The sequence below is a fragment of the Podarcis liolepis genome (genome assembly GCF_965112155.1).
Source record: "Podarcis liolepis genome assembly, chromosome: 7".
Taxonomy (NCBI): Eukaryota; Metazoa; Chordata; class Lepidosauria; order Squamata; family Lacertidae; genus Podarcis; species Podarcis liolepis.
This window is the reverse complement of record NC_139561.1, coordinates 74,446,054-74,462,116: the sequence shown is the minus strand read 5'-3', so window position 1 is coordinate 74,462,116 and position 16,063 is coordinate 74,446,054. Positions and strand designations below refer to the sequence as shown.

Genomic DNA, 16,063 nt, shown 5'->3' with positions numbered 1-16,063 from the left:
CCTTTGCTGAGATAATGAATAGCTGGGATGGGGAACTTGGTGGACTACAACTCCCATCAACCCCTGCTCATTGGCCACGCTGACTAGGGCTGATGGGCACTGAAGCCCAATAATTGTTGTTAGGACAAAAGGTGGTCAGAAGACCTACCAGCAAAAGAGAAAGGAGTACATCAGGCAGCTGTGAACACCTGTGTGGCAGGCGGAAATCCAACAGATGCAGCGGTCTCCCTCATTATTCAAAACCTGTGGGGAAGTGGAGGAAGAGCTGCAGCCCTCCAGGTGGAGTTGGGACACTAAACCTCCTCAAGCCAGCGCTGCCCACTGGCCAGGGGTGATGTCCTAGCCAGCAGGCCACAGGTTCCTCACCCCTGCGAGATACACAAACGCTGCTATGAAAGGCACGGTTGTCTCAAGCCAGAGGAGGACCCCTATTTGAGGGGGTGAGTTGTGAAGGGAAAGCGAGCGGCCCTGCCTCGTTTCCTACAAGGGAAGGGAAGGATCGAGGCGCCTCTCCGAGCTGGCAGGAGGCTGGAAGCTCCGGGTTGTCTGTTCCCTTGCAGAGGAAAGGCGAGGAGGCCAAGGCGGCCCTTCCCTTCCCCGCGGCAGCCAAACCTGTTCCTCCTCCTCCTCCTCCTCACCTGCCTTGGGTGTGGTCTGCGCTCAGGTCTGTTTAGTCAGGGAAAGGAGGGCCCCTCCCCGCCTCGGCTTTTTCCGGGTCGGGTTGGCTCGCCTGCATTTGGCCTTTCTGCAGACGGGGTGAGTAGAGGGGCCCTTTGGAAAGAAGAGGGAGGGGAGCAGGATCGGGACCCGGCCTCCTGGCGGAGGGGAAGGTTTGGTTGCCCACCGTGGGGCTCTCTTGCAACCTCCGGCTTGGGCGCGGCTGCCCCAGGCTTGCACTTTGCTCTCTTTTACCAAGGTAGAGGAAAAGAGCATCGTGCGCTCCTTGCTTGTGCGCGCGGCTGTTTCTGAGCAGAGCTGCCAAGCTGAAAGTTCTCCCCTGAAATTAGGGCCGCCTGGGAATTGTTCAGCGAAAAGAGCAGTTCATCTGACCAGGTCCTGGCAGCTCTGTAAGACCCGAATAAGCGTGTTCTTTGTATCTCTCTCTCTCTCTTTCTCTCTGCAAAAAAGAAAAAAAGCAAGCAAGCGGGGAGCGCTTCTCCGAGAGCTGCTTTAACTCACGAAGCAAAACAAAAACATCAATCATGATGCGCATTAAAAGTATGGTAGCTTTCTGTGCTTCATCATAGTTTCCCTTTTCTAGAGACCAGCTGCTCCATGCTGGCCCTTATTTCAGATGGGCTTATACAAAAATACAGTAGTGTATTTAGGCCTACATGGGGTAAAACCCAGCATTGCCCTGGATTTTGGATGAGCACAATTCTGTCCCTTTATGGGAGGCTGAGGGAGGGGCTGTTTCCAGTCTGTGCCACCCCTGGCCGCCTTGTGGGTAACGTGTTGCCTTTGTTGTGCAGACATTTTATTTTATTTGCCTGATCCATTTGACAGAGATTGGCACTTGTGTGGCTGCTCCTTAGTTACGGTAGGAAAGGGGCATAATTTTGGAGCGGCCACTGTGAGCAAAGCTGGGATGTGTCCTTCCCATTGGAACTGATCGTGATCTGGAAGCAACAACTGGTGTGGTTTCGAATCACTTGTGTGGGATCCAGGCCTCTTTCTAGAGGAAAGCAGTTCCGTTTGGAAGCTGTTATAATTGTGGGGACAAAAAGAGGCAGAAGTAATGAGCTGCAAGAAGTGAAGGCCCCACTGGGCTGTCAGGGCAATGGCATGGAAGGGGGGTATCTCCATCTCTACATCTCAGTGGTGCAAATAGACCCCCTCTATGCCTGTTGTTGGCTGCCACTTAAAATGGCTGCATTCTACTTGATTCTGGAAATGTTAGTCAGGCTGGACTCCTTGACTGCAATAGGTTGCTTGGGACATGTGCCTCCGTTCTCGGATGGTGGGCCATTGTGATGTGCTCCTCTTTGGAATGTGGCTACCTGTGTGTCAGGAAGCACCTATTGGTTAGTGTCTGTGACCTCACTGACAATGAGAAGCCTGCTGGGGTCTTTAGACTCAGCTGGCAAAGACGGATTCAGAAAGGAGCTGGAATTGAAAGGCAAACTGTCCCCTTCTTCTTCTCACATGGAATATGCATCTGCAGTTCAGATTTGAACCGGTTCTGAAACTGAATTATATACAGCTCCACAAAACAACTCCAGAACATCGTGAGTGACAAAAAAATATATCATGTTTTCATAGAAACACAAGGGCTTTGCATTATAGATATGCAAGGGTACACACACACACACACACACACAGAGAGAGAGAGAGTGTCTGGCAGAGGATCTTCAGACTTTGCTTTGAGACTTTGGTCCCATTTACACAGTGCTTCTTCAGTGTGTTTTGTGAGTCCCCAATTCATGCAAGATTCCTGCACTGCACGTACACAAGTTGAATCTAATTCCTTTGTCACAATGCAAATAATTGCTTCACTGCTGCTGATAGCTGAAAGAGCAAGACTAGTCAGTTCCCCAGGAGCTGGGGGGTAGGCCTCAGGAACTAATGGTAGCAATTAGCGTATTTTTTGCTCTATAAGACTCACTTTTCCCCTCCTAAAAACTAAGGGGAAATGTGTGTGCATCTTATGGAGCGAATGCAGGCTGCACAGCTCTCCTAGAAGCCAGAACAGCAAGAGGGATTGCTGCTTTCACTGTGCTGCGATCCCTCTTGCAGTTCTGGCTTCTGAGATTCAGAACGTTTTTTTTTTCTTGTTTTCCTCCTCCAAAAACTAGGCACGTCTTGTGGTCTGGTGCGTCTTATAGAGCGAAAAATACGGTATATAGCTGCCACTCTAGGTGCAGCCATGGAGTCTTTAGACAGGCACTGTTTCTTGCAGGTAATGGCAGCAGTGTTTCTCATAGGGTAGCAGGGAGAAGACTTCTCAGTTTAGGTCTTGAAATAACCCTTCACTAGGCATGCTTGCAGCTTCTGTCTGGATATGTTAATTTAGCAAAGAAAATGTGTTTGCATGCCTATTCTTGAAATACTTGTGCATTCCATATGCAAAATGGAATTATGCAAAACCGTGAATTGCAAAATTAGGAAGGAACTTCCTTTTGACATTTTTTTAAATCTGCAAAACAGTCATTTAAATTACAGGAGAGGCTTAATCCCTAAACCACAGTAAGGCAACACTTTTATCAACCCTCCCCCCAAATGTCACAAAGTTGTGTGCAAGCTTTTGAGACTTGCGGGCTCAATGTTAAAACAAAACAAGGCTGGGGATGGAGGGGAAATAGGAATAGAGTGTGATAAGTTAAGGACTGCAACCCTCATTGGCTTCACCTGTTGGATTTGGTGATGGGAGTTGTAGTTCAGCAATATCTGGAGGGCCACAGGATCCCCATCCCTGAATTGAGGCCTGCAGTTTGCAGCAATTTAAGCATCCCTGGTTTTATAGGTTTTCTAGAGTTTGACATTGTTGGTTTGTATTGCTTTCATTTTGGCTGTCACTGCTTTTTGTGGTCCTTAGGAGAATGGATGCTTTTGGAAATAGGGTTTCTGGAATAAGGGGCAATCACTCATTTCTGTGGTCTGAAACAACGGATGGTCTCTTGAAATAGAAAGGTGCCTGTAGATTCACTGGTGTTGTTGAAGAGCTGTTCCTAATTCTGCCTATTATTTTTAAAGGCATCATCTTTGGGATGACGGGTTCTGCCCAGGATGGGGAATTGGGGTGTTTTCATGCACGCTGTTGACTCGCATTTTGAAGACGGGGTTTGGGGTTTTCTGCTTCAGAGCTCTGTGTGTCTTGGGACATTCTTTTGGTCTTTCATTCAGTCCTGGTGCAACTTCATTTCAAATACAGTGGTACCTCAGGTTAAGTACTTAATTCTTTCCGGACGTCCGTACTGAAACTGTTCTTAACCTGAAGCACCACTTTAGCTAATGGGGCCTCCTGCTGCTGCTGCGCTGCCGGAGGCCGATTTCTGTTCTCATCCTAAAGCAAAGTTCTTAACCTGAAGCACTATTTCTGGGTTAGCAGAGTCTGTAACCTGAAGCGTATGTAACCTGAATTACCACTGTAAAGACTGTTGCACCTTCAGAGGCAATAAGAACTGCTTCTGTGGTTGATGCAACAGTTCTCTGTGTGCAGGTAGTTATCTTGGCCCCTGTAAAGCAGAGACCTTTTTATATCCCCAAGCTCTTAAAATCTCTTGTAAGCTTTAAGCAGTTTTGCGCTCTGTTGCTGTTTTTTATGGTATGTTTATTTACTTTTATTATTGGATTTTAAGTTACCACTTCTTGCAAACTGCAAACTTTGTTGTAGGGCGGCCTATGTAAATACTATAAATGTAGCTTAGGGCCAGAACACATCCCTTGCATGAGAAAGGCCCCAGGTTCAATCCTTGGAATCTCCTTTTGCAGGACTGCAAAAGACTTTTATGAACTCTGGAGCGCTGTTGTCAGTCATTGTCGACCAGCCTTTCCTAAGCAGCTGCAACCTTGTGTTCTCTGGATGTTGTTGGACTACAGCTCCCATGAGCTCCAACCAGCATGGCTTAATGGCCAGGGATGATGGGAGTTGTAGTCCAAAACGTTGGAGGGTACAAGGATGAGGAATGCTGGTTTTAAATTACCCAAAGCTCACCAATGCTCATTAATTTGTCTCATCCCTTTTAAAAGTATTCTACTCACCATTGCGATGTTCTGTAGCAGTGAATTCTGTTGCAGTACTAACAATGAACTTTTCTGCAAACCCCACACCTTTTTAATACCGTGCTTCTGGTTGAATCCTGAGCCTTTAAAAAAATGTGCTTAAATTTGGGGCTAGAATTCCCATAATGAGCCCTGGCTCTGAACAGAGCAGATTCCTTGAACTTGCCGAAACTTGTTTGCTTTTCATAATGCTGTCATAATGAGTTAGTAACTGGAGATTTCCAAGGAAGACATTGTTCTGTGACTTGCCAATCAAATTATTGCCTTGGCACCCAATGAATTTGGACGCAGGAGGTGCAGCTACATCCAGCATTCCTTCCAATATTGCTCTCCATCCTGAGCCGTCCATTAATAAACCATTTGTTTCTGAGATTTGTTTCCTGCATCACATTTGTGACGGCTCTAATCTGTTTCCCACTGGCACAAGGTAGGTACCGAGTAGTTAGCGCTTATATGTTCTAAGGCAGGGGTAGTCAACCTAGTGCTCTCCAATTTCTGCTGGACTGAACTCCCATCAGTCCCAGCCAACATGGCCGGGGCTAATGGGACTTGTAGTTCAACAGTATCTGGAGGGCATTGCGTTGGTTACCGCTGTTCAGTGGCTTCTGAATCTGTAGAATTTATGTGAAAGGCCATTAACTACTCTTTGTAGCCATTCCACAATAAGCACATAGCTCCTTCTGCTTCTCTGGTCTGGGTAAAGTGTTTTCCCAGTCCAGCTCCAACATTCTCCCCAGAGTTGCTTTTCAACTCAGTTTCTCAGGTTCCTGGGAGCTTTCTTGGGCCATATTGATGCATGGATCTCTTCAGGTGCACTTATCTTCAACATTTGACCCTTCCTCAGTGAAGCTACTCTTCAGGAGGCACCAGCTAGGGGACCCCCAAGGGAGGTCCCTGAGAAAGGAGGCTCAGAGCCCAGGGATTGGTGGTGGGACACTGTGGAGAGGTCAAAGGGGGACGATGGGGAGGAGGTGCTGGATGCTGAAGGGACAACAAGTTTTAGCGAGCAGGAGGAACCTGTGACAGGAAGCAGGCTGAAGCAGATGAGAATCCCTGGAGTCTCCATCTCCTGCTGTGATAAGCTCCTCCACCCACTGGTCTCCAAGAAATAATAAGCAGGATAATCAGGAGACTGGAAGAGAGAACAGAGGTGCGCAGACACAGTTTGAGACTGCTTGGGAAACTCCTCCAGGAGCCTTGGAAGGGACGGAAGGCAGGGACCTTCAAACTGATTTATAGAGGCAAGACCTACTGGGAAGTGCTGCCGAGTTCTGTGCCATTTCCTTGAATTCCTTGAATCTGCCAACAGAGAGCCTTGCTCCTTTCGTGCTGACTGCATCTGACTCCAGCCCTGACCCTGCTGGGAGTAGCTTGTGCCTCTTGATGGAGTAGATTCAGAGTCTCCAGCTGTTTTTGGACTACAGTTCCCATCATCACTGGTCCTGGTAGCTAGAGATGATTGACGTTATAGTCCAAAATCAGTTGGAGACAGAAGTTTGGGAAACTCTGGAGTAGAGTGTGGGCGGGGGGAGCAGCAGGCCAGAGGTCTTCCAGACCTCTCTATTCATCCCTTGTTCTCCCCAGCCCATGTTCCTTCGGACCACCCCCCTCACTGTCATTATGCCCCTTACAGCAAAGGCAGGTCTAGCGGAGTGCAACCAATTCGGTCGCACCAGGCAGAGGAATTCTAGGGTGCTGCAACTATGATGTCCAGTGTAAGTCGAGAGATGGAGGGGCTGCTGGATTTTGTCGTTGCACAGGGCTCCACTGAAATTTGAGGTGCCAAGGTCTGCCACAGCTTATGGGGAAACTGTTTTCTCATTCCCATTATTTATAAATGCAAGTTTAGATATTTGTGCTTGGTGACACTTTCCTGCTGCCACCCATTCCCTTAGAATGTTTTAAAGACTCCTCGTAGCCTAGATGTGAGATTGAAACCAACACTGGAGTCAGAATGACTAAGGTGGTTTATCAGGGGGATGTTATGTACATAAGGGGACACTGGTATTTATTTTGGGGGTCTTAAATATGCTTGGTGATAGTTTCCAAGGGGTCGAGAGATGCTGTTACTCACCCAGCTTCCAGGTGGCTTTTTGCCTTCGGTTCCCTAAACATTCACTCCAGCCAAAGTTACTCACAACCCTGTTCTGCTACTGGGGATTAGGGCGGGGCAATATATCAATATATTGTCCAAAACCAGTTTGAAGTTCACATCGTGATACTTGTTTTGGAATTTTTGACCTGGCAATATATCACTATTCATGGGGGTTGTTTGTGTGTGCTATGCAAAAATCATGATGTGGGAAAAGCCATGAAGCCAGCCAATGTCTCTGCATAGCTCCATCCTTATTTCGGTATCATGATATAGTCGTACCTCGGAAGTTGAACAAAATCCGTTCCGGAAGTCCGTTTGACTTCCAAAATGTTCGAAAACAAAAGTGCAGCTTCTGATTGGCTGCAGGAAACTCCTGCAGCCAATCGGAAGCTGCAGAAGCCCCTTCGGATGTTCGGCTCCCAAAAGAATGTTTGAAAACCGAAACGCTCACTTCCGGTTTTTGATCGTTTGGGAGCCAGAACGTTCGACTTCTAAGGGGTTCGGGAGCCGAGGTATGACTGTATTGCGATGTTTAGCTGATGATATATCATGATGTTGAAAACCAGATATTGCCCAGCCCTACTGGGGACAATCTTCCTCTGACCCCAAAGCCTTTGCAGTTGTACTTCTGCCTACATGGACACAGTTTAGCTGTTTCTTAAAACCCAGTTGCGTAATCTTCTGGTCAGACCTTTTCTCAAGGCTCCCTCTCAGCCTAACACAGCTCCCTTCTTCTGTTCTTCACCAGCAACAGCTTAATATTAAGGCCTCAGCTATCCACTTTTCCCTCAGCTTTCCCACCCCTCCTCAGCTTTAGCAGTTGGTGTTCTTTTTCCCAACTGACAGTTAACTTGCCCATTCTTCACTGACTAGAACCTCCAGCCAATCACAGCCTGTTATTTCCCAGGCCAACCAGAATGAGTTTACCTGATCCAGGTGACTCACTGTCTCTCTCCCTCCTAATAGAAGCTGTTGCCAGAGAGGTACTACTAACAGTAACATAGCAGCCCAAGGCCTCAAACATTTGGTACTTGCACTCTGACATCAACAAGTAGAGGCAGCACCTTTTTGGCTTCTGCAAAACGCTGGATTTGGGCTTTGCTGAAAGCGTTTGCTATGAAGAGGCTGGAACTAATTTTATTAGTGCTCTGTCTCGGCATCACACAGTTGACTTCAGTTCACTGTATCCAAAAGAATTTGTAAATATTTCTCGGTAAAGTGCCATCTCTTACGTATTTGCTTTACTCTGCTCTCCCTGCCACACGCTGTGACAGCGTAAATGCCACTGAGGACTAGCAACCATCTGATTAAATGATTCTAATCCTGTAACCATCACCCTGTTCTCCCAACTTACACCTGCTTTTCACAGTTCTGTCTCTTTAAGACAATATCCTTCTTCCTGTCCCTAAGCTTCTGGTGCTGTAGCTTGCTTGACTGCCCTGTTGATCCATAAACATCGGAGTAACTTGTATCTGGAAAACACTTTATATTTACTTATCTCTATCTCTAGCATCAGGTTTTTTGGCCCCTCTGGGCACCCTGGAGGGCTAAAGCAATGCTAAGAATGTATGTTCGGTTTGGAATGTTCTGTCCTAATTTTGTTTTCTGATTGGCTTGGGTAACCCTGTAGAGTTCTGAATGCCACTCGAGTACAGACCGGTTTTGCTTGTTGCGCTTCACTCTCTTTCAGTTTTGTCTTGAACACGTTGTGTTGTTTTTTTAAGTAGAGATGGTTTTTAGAAGACATCTGAAGGCAGCCCTGTTTAGGGAAGCTTTTAATGTTTGACAAATTACTGTATTTAATATTTTGTTGGAAGCCGCCCGGAGTGGCTGGGGAAGCCCAGCCAGATGCGCGGGGTATAAATAATAATAATAATAATAATAATAATAATAATAATAATAATAATAATATCTTTATTGTCATTGCCCCCTCTCGGGGACAACGAAATTACTTGAACCCATTATTATTATTATTATTATTTGGTGTAAAATACACTGTCCCCCCCCCCATCTTTTTTCGACCGGTTGGCGGCTGCTCTCTTGAGTCTTGCGCAAGAAGATTTCCCCATCACCTACTGCCTGGTCTTGAATGCAAAGCATACACTATATCACTGAGCTAAATAAGGTTGTGTTGCTGGCCAACCCAGCAATGGAATCTGCTAAGAATTTGGGAGTGGGCACATTATCACAGAGGATAGGGCTGTTCCATCTTCACTGTCAGGGGCATAGCAAGGATTTTGGTTGGTGGGGCAAAAAGTTTGTTGAGCTTTTTTTTGGGGGGGGGGAGATTGCCTCCTAAAGCTTCCGCTGGGGTGGAGCAGAGCCTCGGTTAATTGAGTACTTTAAATGCTTTTCAATTTTTTTGTAGATGGGGGGGATCGCCCCCCACCCGGCCCCCTCGGCTACACCCATGGTCAGTTGGGTTCAAGTCCAGCTTTCAAGCTTTTCGTAGGCATCAGTTTTGCCATTGTTTTGCCAGGGGAGTTTTTAATGTTTGATGTTGTATCGTGTTTTTAATATTCTGTTGGGAGCCGCCCAGAGTGGCTGGGGAAACCCAGCCAGATGGGCGGGGTATTATTATAAATAAATAAATAAATAAATAAATAAATAAATGTATGTGAGAACAAGATGCTGAACTAGATAGGCCTTTGGCCTTCTTAGATTCTTAAAGGTAGGGAGAGGGCTGAGAGATGTTCGCAGGGAAGCTTGATCCATTTGCCGCCTCAGCCTCTGGGAGAAGTGGTGCATGAATGGAACAAATGTTCTTGTGAATGGCATATATATATATATATATATACAGTTCCATTCTGGTCCCAGGGTATGGCCTCAAGACATGTGAGGCCACCACTCTTGCCGAAGCTAAGCAGGTCTGGGTTGGGTCTGTTCCTGGATGGGAGACTGCTTGAGAAGGAAGTACATGTACACTGCCTTGGTTTGGGGGGGAGAAGGCATGGTGCGGGGAGGCAGGGTATAAATACTGGAAAAACTAGAAAACGAAATGAATTCTCTCCATCTTCTTTCCTCACAAAGCTCTGCTTATCCCTACACACCAATATGAAACCCACCACCATGGAGATCCTGCTGCTTCTCTTGGCTGGTAAAGTTCTCAGAATTGTCCTCTCATCTTCTGCTCCCTTCCCTTCCCCACCCCCGTGAAGCTGGCACTGAAGCCGGTGCCTGTATCTTAATGCTATTCAGGGCCAATGAGAGCTGTGGGTGGGATGCCCTTCCGCAACCTAACCATGTTAGGCTTCTGCACTGCAAAGGGCAGCTGTGAGTAGGGAACTGAAAGCTGGGGGGCTGTAGTTATGCTATCAAATTACAATAACTCTTTTCGTTTTCTTCCGTAGCATTCCCTGTCCTGGGGGCCAATGATCCTACTGGTGAGTAGCTGTTGGTACCCCCTGTTTGTTTTTGGGGTTTTTGTATATATTGCTATAGATGTGGCAAAGGGGCTCCTTAACAAGGATGGAGAACCTGTGGTCTTTCAAATGTTGGACTTCCAACACCAATTGGCACAGCCAATGTTCAGAATAGCTCAGGACCACAATACCTTGAGGACCATTTCTCTCCATATGAACCAACCCAGACCCTGAGATCTTTGTGTTCAAAGAACAGTCAGCAACACACCTGGGTGCTTATTAGAGGGCTGTTTTGAGGTGTGAATCCTAAGGCTAGGATGTTCTAACGTCTTTCTTCCTCTCTCTTCAGATCCAAACAGCCCCTTTTATTACGGTAAGTTTGAGTCATTCTTGGCAACACCGTATAATCCATCCTGAATCTTCTGGCCAAGAGCAATTGTACATAAACAGATGGTGTACTTGTTTACAATAGGAAGGAATTGCCATGTTTCATCTGTCTTTTGTGCAAGAGTGCTAATCGTACAATGGAACACATCCACCCCAGCTCCTTGAAACCCTTAGTCCTATTCTGTATTTATCCCCTGCAACTCCTGATCACAACTACAAGTTCTTTTAAATGTTTCTCACTGAGTAGTTCCTTAAGACGACTCTTCCATAACTCCCTGCCTAATAAAAATCACCAGAACATCCCTGATTGGTGGATATTGAGTGGGTGGGAAAGAGGTTTATAGATTAGTGGGAGAGAATGGAGTGAAGATGCAAGTATCCTAGACAAGACCAAACCTCTCCTCTTTCCTCCTGCAGACTGGTACTCGCTGCGTGTTGGCGGTTTGATCGTTGCTGGTGTACTCTGTTTTCTGGGAATTGTTATCCTGCTGAGTAAGTGAATGCAGAAATTTGTGGGGTGGGAGGGAGGGAGGAAGAGTTGGTTTAGAGGCTATTAGCAATTGCTTATACAGTTTGGCTTAGGTGCTAAATCTGTGTCTGGGCTACACCACTGCAGTGCAGAGATGTGTGAGCACCACCAGTTATCCTTCCATGCAGAAAACTGGCACATTCTATAGAAAGCTAGGCTTAGAACATTTCTGTCATAAGAGGTCTGTTCTGTGTGGAGGAGCATGCAATCCTAGGTGCCTTCACACTGCAGTATTTTATTCATTTGCAAAAAAATAATTACACTGCCCTTCATGCAGATCTCAAGGCAGATCACAACAGCAATGAATTATTATTTAGTTATTATTCATTGAATGCATACCCCAGCCTTCCTCCAAAAGGAGCCCTGGGTGGCAGCATGAAGTGCTTCAGCCGCAGACACCCGATTGATTGATTGATTGATTGATTGATTTATGTATGTTCATTCACGTATATTTTCAGTGCTGCTGTTCAGACAGAATGGTTTCCACTGTAGTCTGCACCCATAGTAACAGCAACAGTAAAATCATTTTAGAAAATGAAATAGGTGTCAATTTGGGCTCAGCTTTAGAGAGAACCTTATCGCTCACTGTCCAAGTACCCCTGCCGTTGCAACACGATTTTTTTTGACAGATAATGAGTCATACCCAACTAAGTTAAAATCTGAGTAGACCCATTGAAATGAATGTACCCAAGTTAACCGTGTCCTTTAATTTCAGTGTGTCAGCTGTGAGCATGACTAACAATGGATACAACTCAATACGTCTATTATTTTTGTATTTACTTACTGAGAATGGCTTGGGTCCAATATTCTCTGCCTGCTATCACAAGGGCGAGTTCCAACATTGAGCAACAGAGGGATCCAGTGCCATGGATTGCGCAATCTATAGTGCAATGATGTTACCAGCAACCTGCTGTTGCATTTTCTTGTGCAGCATACCATATTTTTTGCTCTATAGGACTCACTTTTTCCCCTTCAAAAATTAAGGGGAAATGTGTGTGCGTCCTATGGAGCGAATGCAGGCTCCTTGGCTTCAGCGATAGCAACGCGAAGCCTCCGAAATGCAGAGGGAGTGCTCCGGAGGCTTCGCGTTGCTTTTGCTAAAGCCTGAAGGGGCTCCGTTTCTCCTGCCGCTTCGCTGAAGGGGGTGCTGAGCAGAGAGGGGGAGAATTTTTTTTTCTTGTTCTCCCCCTCTAAAACAAGTTGCGTCTTATGGTCGGGTGCGTCCTATAGAGCGAAAAGTACGGTAGTTTCTCTGGCATAAAGCATTTCTGTAGTGGAACAAGTACTGTGTACCTTTTAAGTGACTTTAACTACATTGGATGCAACCCATCATCCTCTGGCAGAGTGATTTTTGCTCTTCAAACAGAGCAGCAAATGGATAGTTACTTAATTTATTATTGTCGTATTTTTTACTACCAGGAGAAGCAGTTGTGGAATAACTTGATCAGCCTTGCTTACTGGCAACCTTAACTTGGAAAGGAGAGGGCACTGTTTTGGGAAGGGGAACACAACATGTCCCATTTTGAGCCAGCTCCATCACACAGAGATACCATATATCAGATCAACCATTGGCCTCTGTAGCCTATGACAGCTTTCTATAACTGGGAGCCCTGGTCTACAACTCCCCCCTGCCCCATACTGGCTGTGGCTGATGGAAGTTGTAGTCGAAAACAGCCAAAAGGCAGCCAATTGGGGAAGGCTAGCCTAGAGTCTCTGTGGCTGCAGCTCTCCAAATATCTCAGGCCGTGGTCTTCCCTGCCCACCCCTGCTCCCTGAGATGCCAGAGGGCCGAAGCAGGTCTCACTTCCCCGTGCAAACCTTATGCAAGACACGTGCATTTTGTCAGCCGCTGCTGATGGCTAATTTGCCAAATCCTTATGCTGTTTTTCATTCTCTCTTCCCAGGTGGAAAGTGCAAATGCAAACCTAAGAGGAAAAACAGGTATGATGAAATCGCTCCCATAGGTCGTAGGGTGGCAGGAGGGAGATGGCAGGCACTGTGGGTGGCAAATTAATAGGTGGCAAATTTGAAGGGGTATGATTCTGGAGACAGTAAAGTCCTATTCCCGCGATCTTAAAACTGGAAGGAGGAATGTTGATGATGGTCTGTGGCTTCAACCTTATTAACTTGTCCTCTTCCTTTGTAGTGTCCACACCATGCAAAAGCTCCCGCTTGCAGGTAAGTGCTCCTTTGGGGCTGGAGAAGCGATGGGGGGCAGGTCTACTGAAAATGCCTTATTCACCCCTGCTGGGGACAGCAAGGATTAACATTTCTTGAAGTGGATCGTGGGTGGAATGTGAAGCTGCTGCGACTTCAGCCTGGAAGCCTGAGTGGCCTTCATCGCATGCACCAGGCCAACGGAGAACCGGGATCCCAAGTGAGATTTCTAAGCGGGAATAGATTTTGCAGCAGAAAAGAGAACCATGCAAATGCTTGCAGCATCTGGGCATGAAATACCACATGGCCATTACCTCCAGAACTGTCATGCAAAGAATCCCAATCCTGCGTCGCCGGTTATATAAAAGTGCTGTGTCCTGCCCCTCGTTGGAATCCACCCTGTGAGAAGGGTATTGTGAGGGAGACGATAGGGAGAGCTGAGGGGTGCATTTAACTATTTTGCCCTCTGGTGGCAGCTGCAGAGTGCTTGGCTGCAGCATTGCCTGAGCAGGAGGCTTTTTTGGGCTTGCTAAAGATGCCATCAGATCTTTGCCCTGAAGCAAAACCTGAAGTACATTTGCAACGGCTGTGGAAATAATTACCCGTCCATCGCCATACAGTTCCAGAGCAGGTCACAACAATGTGGTACCTTGGTTCTCAAACTTAATCCGTTCCAGAAATCCGTTCCAAAACCAAAGTGTTCCAAAACCAAGGCGTGCTTTCCCATAGAAAGTAATGCAAAATTGATTCATCTGTTCCAGACTTTTAAAAACAACCCCCAAAACAGCAATTTAACATGAATTTTACTATCTAATGCGACCATTGATCCATAAAATGAAAGCAATAAACAATGTCACACAATCATTCAATCAATCAGTAGCTGAACTGGGTTCCAAAGAGTTACAAAAAAAAGAGCCACAAAACAGAAACGCAAAATAAATAGCAAAAACAGACAGACCTCAGCGTAACACTCAAATCGGAAGCGTAACACTCAAAACGGAGCACGTTCGGCTTCCAAAGAAAGTTCGCAAACCAGAACACTTCCGGGTTTGCAGTGTTTGGTTCTAAGTTGTTTGAGTACCAAGGTGTTTGAGAACCAAGGTACCACTGTACATTAAAAACACTCTGAAACAAGTTACAGTGTGAGCTAGAGGAGGTCCCAAAATATATGTATCTCAAGTGCAAAGGCAAGGGTGAAGAGATGCCTTCAGCCTATAATGAAGGTGCCAGGCACTCTTCTGTGGGGAGGGAATTCCACAACTTAGGGGCTGCCCTGGAAAATGCCTTCTCATAAGACAGACAGACACACACACACACACACACACACACACACACAAAATTCTAAGGGCCATGGAATGACCAAGAGGGTCTCCTCTGCTGATCTTAACACCTGAGAGGGTCTGTAGGAAAGGAGGGCGTCTTTTGGATATTTAGGGGCCTAAGTCGTTTGGAGCTTCAAACGCTACAATGAGCACAGTGAATTGGGCACAGAAGTGAACTGGTAACCAGTTACAAGGGTTGTATTCACACACACACACACACACACACACACACACACACAACTAAAGTGAAACTTGGAGGTTCTTTGTGAGGCAAAACATTGAAGAACTTTTGAGGGAAGTGTCTTAACACCAGTAAAAATGGTGCGTGTGTGTGTTCATGTGCACACTTTGTTCAGCACAGGTTTTGGCAAAGGAAGGTAGACAGTTCTGAATTCTGTTTTGGCAAGAGAAGGTATCTTAAATATGCTGTGCTATCTAGTTCTCCCTCTCTCTCTCTATCTCTCTCTCCTGTAGGAGAAGCCAGTGAATGCTGAGTGAAGATAATGACTGCTCCCACTAACATACCAGCCATACCTGACTCCTCTCTCAATTGATGTAACACACTGGATCTTTCAATGCTTTCTGGGCTCTCACACCTGTATTAGGTTTTGTTTTGTTGGTTTTTTTTTAAAAAAGAGACATATAATAAAATTCTGGTGTTTTTCCTGAAATGGATGGTCTTGGGCTATGCGCAGATGATTCTGATTTAAGGCAACAATGAGGGTCCTCTCTCTCTCTCTCTCTCTCTCTCTCTCTCTCTCTCTCTGGCCCTTGGGACAATTCCCAGGCCACCTGCTCCCCCAAGGCCACCCCCCCGGCCTTTCTTCACATCCACTTTGTGTGCTTTTGCCTGGCTGGAATATGTCCTTGAATGTGAACAATGCCTCTTGCCAGCCTGGAGGGAGGACAAAAAGAAGTGTATGAAGTCTACTGTACAAAAAAATTGTGTCCATGTTTATCCTTGGTCCCATGTGACATGTGATCCTTGGAAGGCTGCCCAAATGGGGATATGGTGGCCCTCAGGTTGAATTAAGGCCCAGACATAAGGCGGCATGTCCAGAGACCAGAAGCCCACCACTGAAGTTTAGCTGTTGTCACTACACCATGAGAGAGGGGAAGCCCAGTCTTCAAAAGTTGGTGCCTTTGCCGTAGAAATTCCCACTGATTTAGTCAGTGTGTGAAGATGTTGCATGTAGAAGATGAAACTGGAGGAAGGGAGGCTTGTGTTTTGCAGGAAGCATGGGCCATTTCCAAGAGAGTGCTATCCAATGTTCTAAGACAGGAGTGGGGAACCTATGGGCCTTCAGTTGTTGGGACTCACAACTCCTGTACAGATCTAGACCATTAGTCCAACTAGGCTGGCAGTGTCTATGCTCCATTAGCAGCTGTCCAGGGTTTCAGACACAGTCTTTCTCCCAGTCCTACCTAGAGATGACAGCGATTGAACCTATGACCTTCAACATGCAAAGCAGATGCTCAACCACAGCCC

At 46.4% G+C, this 16,063-nt stretch overlaps 1 protein-coding gene across 4 annotated transcripts; it reads left to right on the top strand.

The window, feature by feature from the left end:
- Window positions 1-553: 553 nt before the first annotated feature.
- On the top strand, window positions 554-15,245 carry LOC310710991 (FXYD domain-containing ion transport regulator 3-like). Of its 4 annotated transcripts, none has more exons than XM_083512418.1 (8): window positions 554-756; window positions 9,848-9,914; window positions 10,168-10,200; window positions 10,529-10,552; window positions 10,984-11,058; window positions 13,000-13,036; window positions 13,242-13,273; window positions 15,049-15,245. In XM_083512418.1, exons 2-8 carry the CDS (start codon window positions 9,872-9,874, stop codon window positions 15,066-15,068), a joined length of 264 nt encoding a protein of 87 aa, XP_083368544.1. In that variant the 5' UTR covers window positions 554-756; window positions 9,848-9,871; the 3' UTR covers window positions 15,069-15,245. The 4 variants fall into 4 exon arrangements, with proteins under 4 accessions (XP_083368544.1, XP_083368546.1, XP_083368545.1 ...); XM_083512420.1 differs by lacking the exon at window positions 554-756 and adding an exon at window positions 955-1,067; XM_083512419.1 differs by lacking the exon at window positions 554-756 and adding an exon at window positions 2,059-2,228.
- Window positions 15,246-16,063: the final 818 nt, after the last annotated feature.

Coding starts and splice junctions, on each gene's coding strand:
- LOC310710991 (XM_083512417.1), top strand. CDS start 7,735: ATGAGTTTACCTGATCCAGGTGACTCACTGTCTCTCTCCCTCCTAATA. Junction 10,201..10,528: donor GGGGGCCAATGATCCTACTG/GTGAGTAGCTGT, acceptor CTCTCTCTTCAG/ATCCAAACAGCCCCTTTTAT. Junction 13,274..15,048: donor GCAAAAGCTCCCGCTTGCAG/GTAAGTGCTCCT, acceptor TCTCTCCTGTAG/GAGAAGCCAGTGAATGCTGA.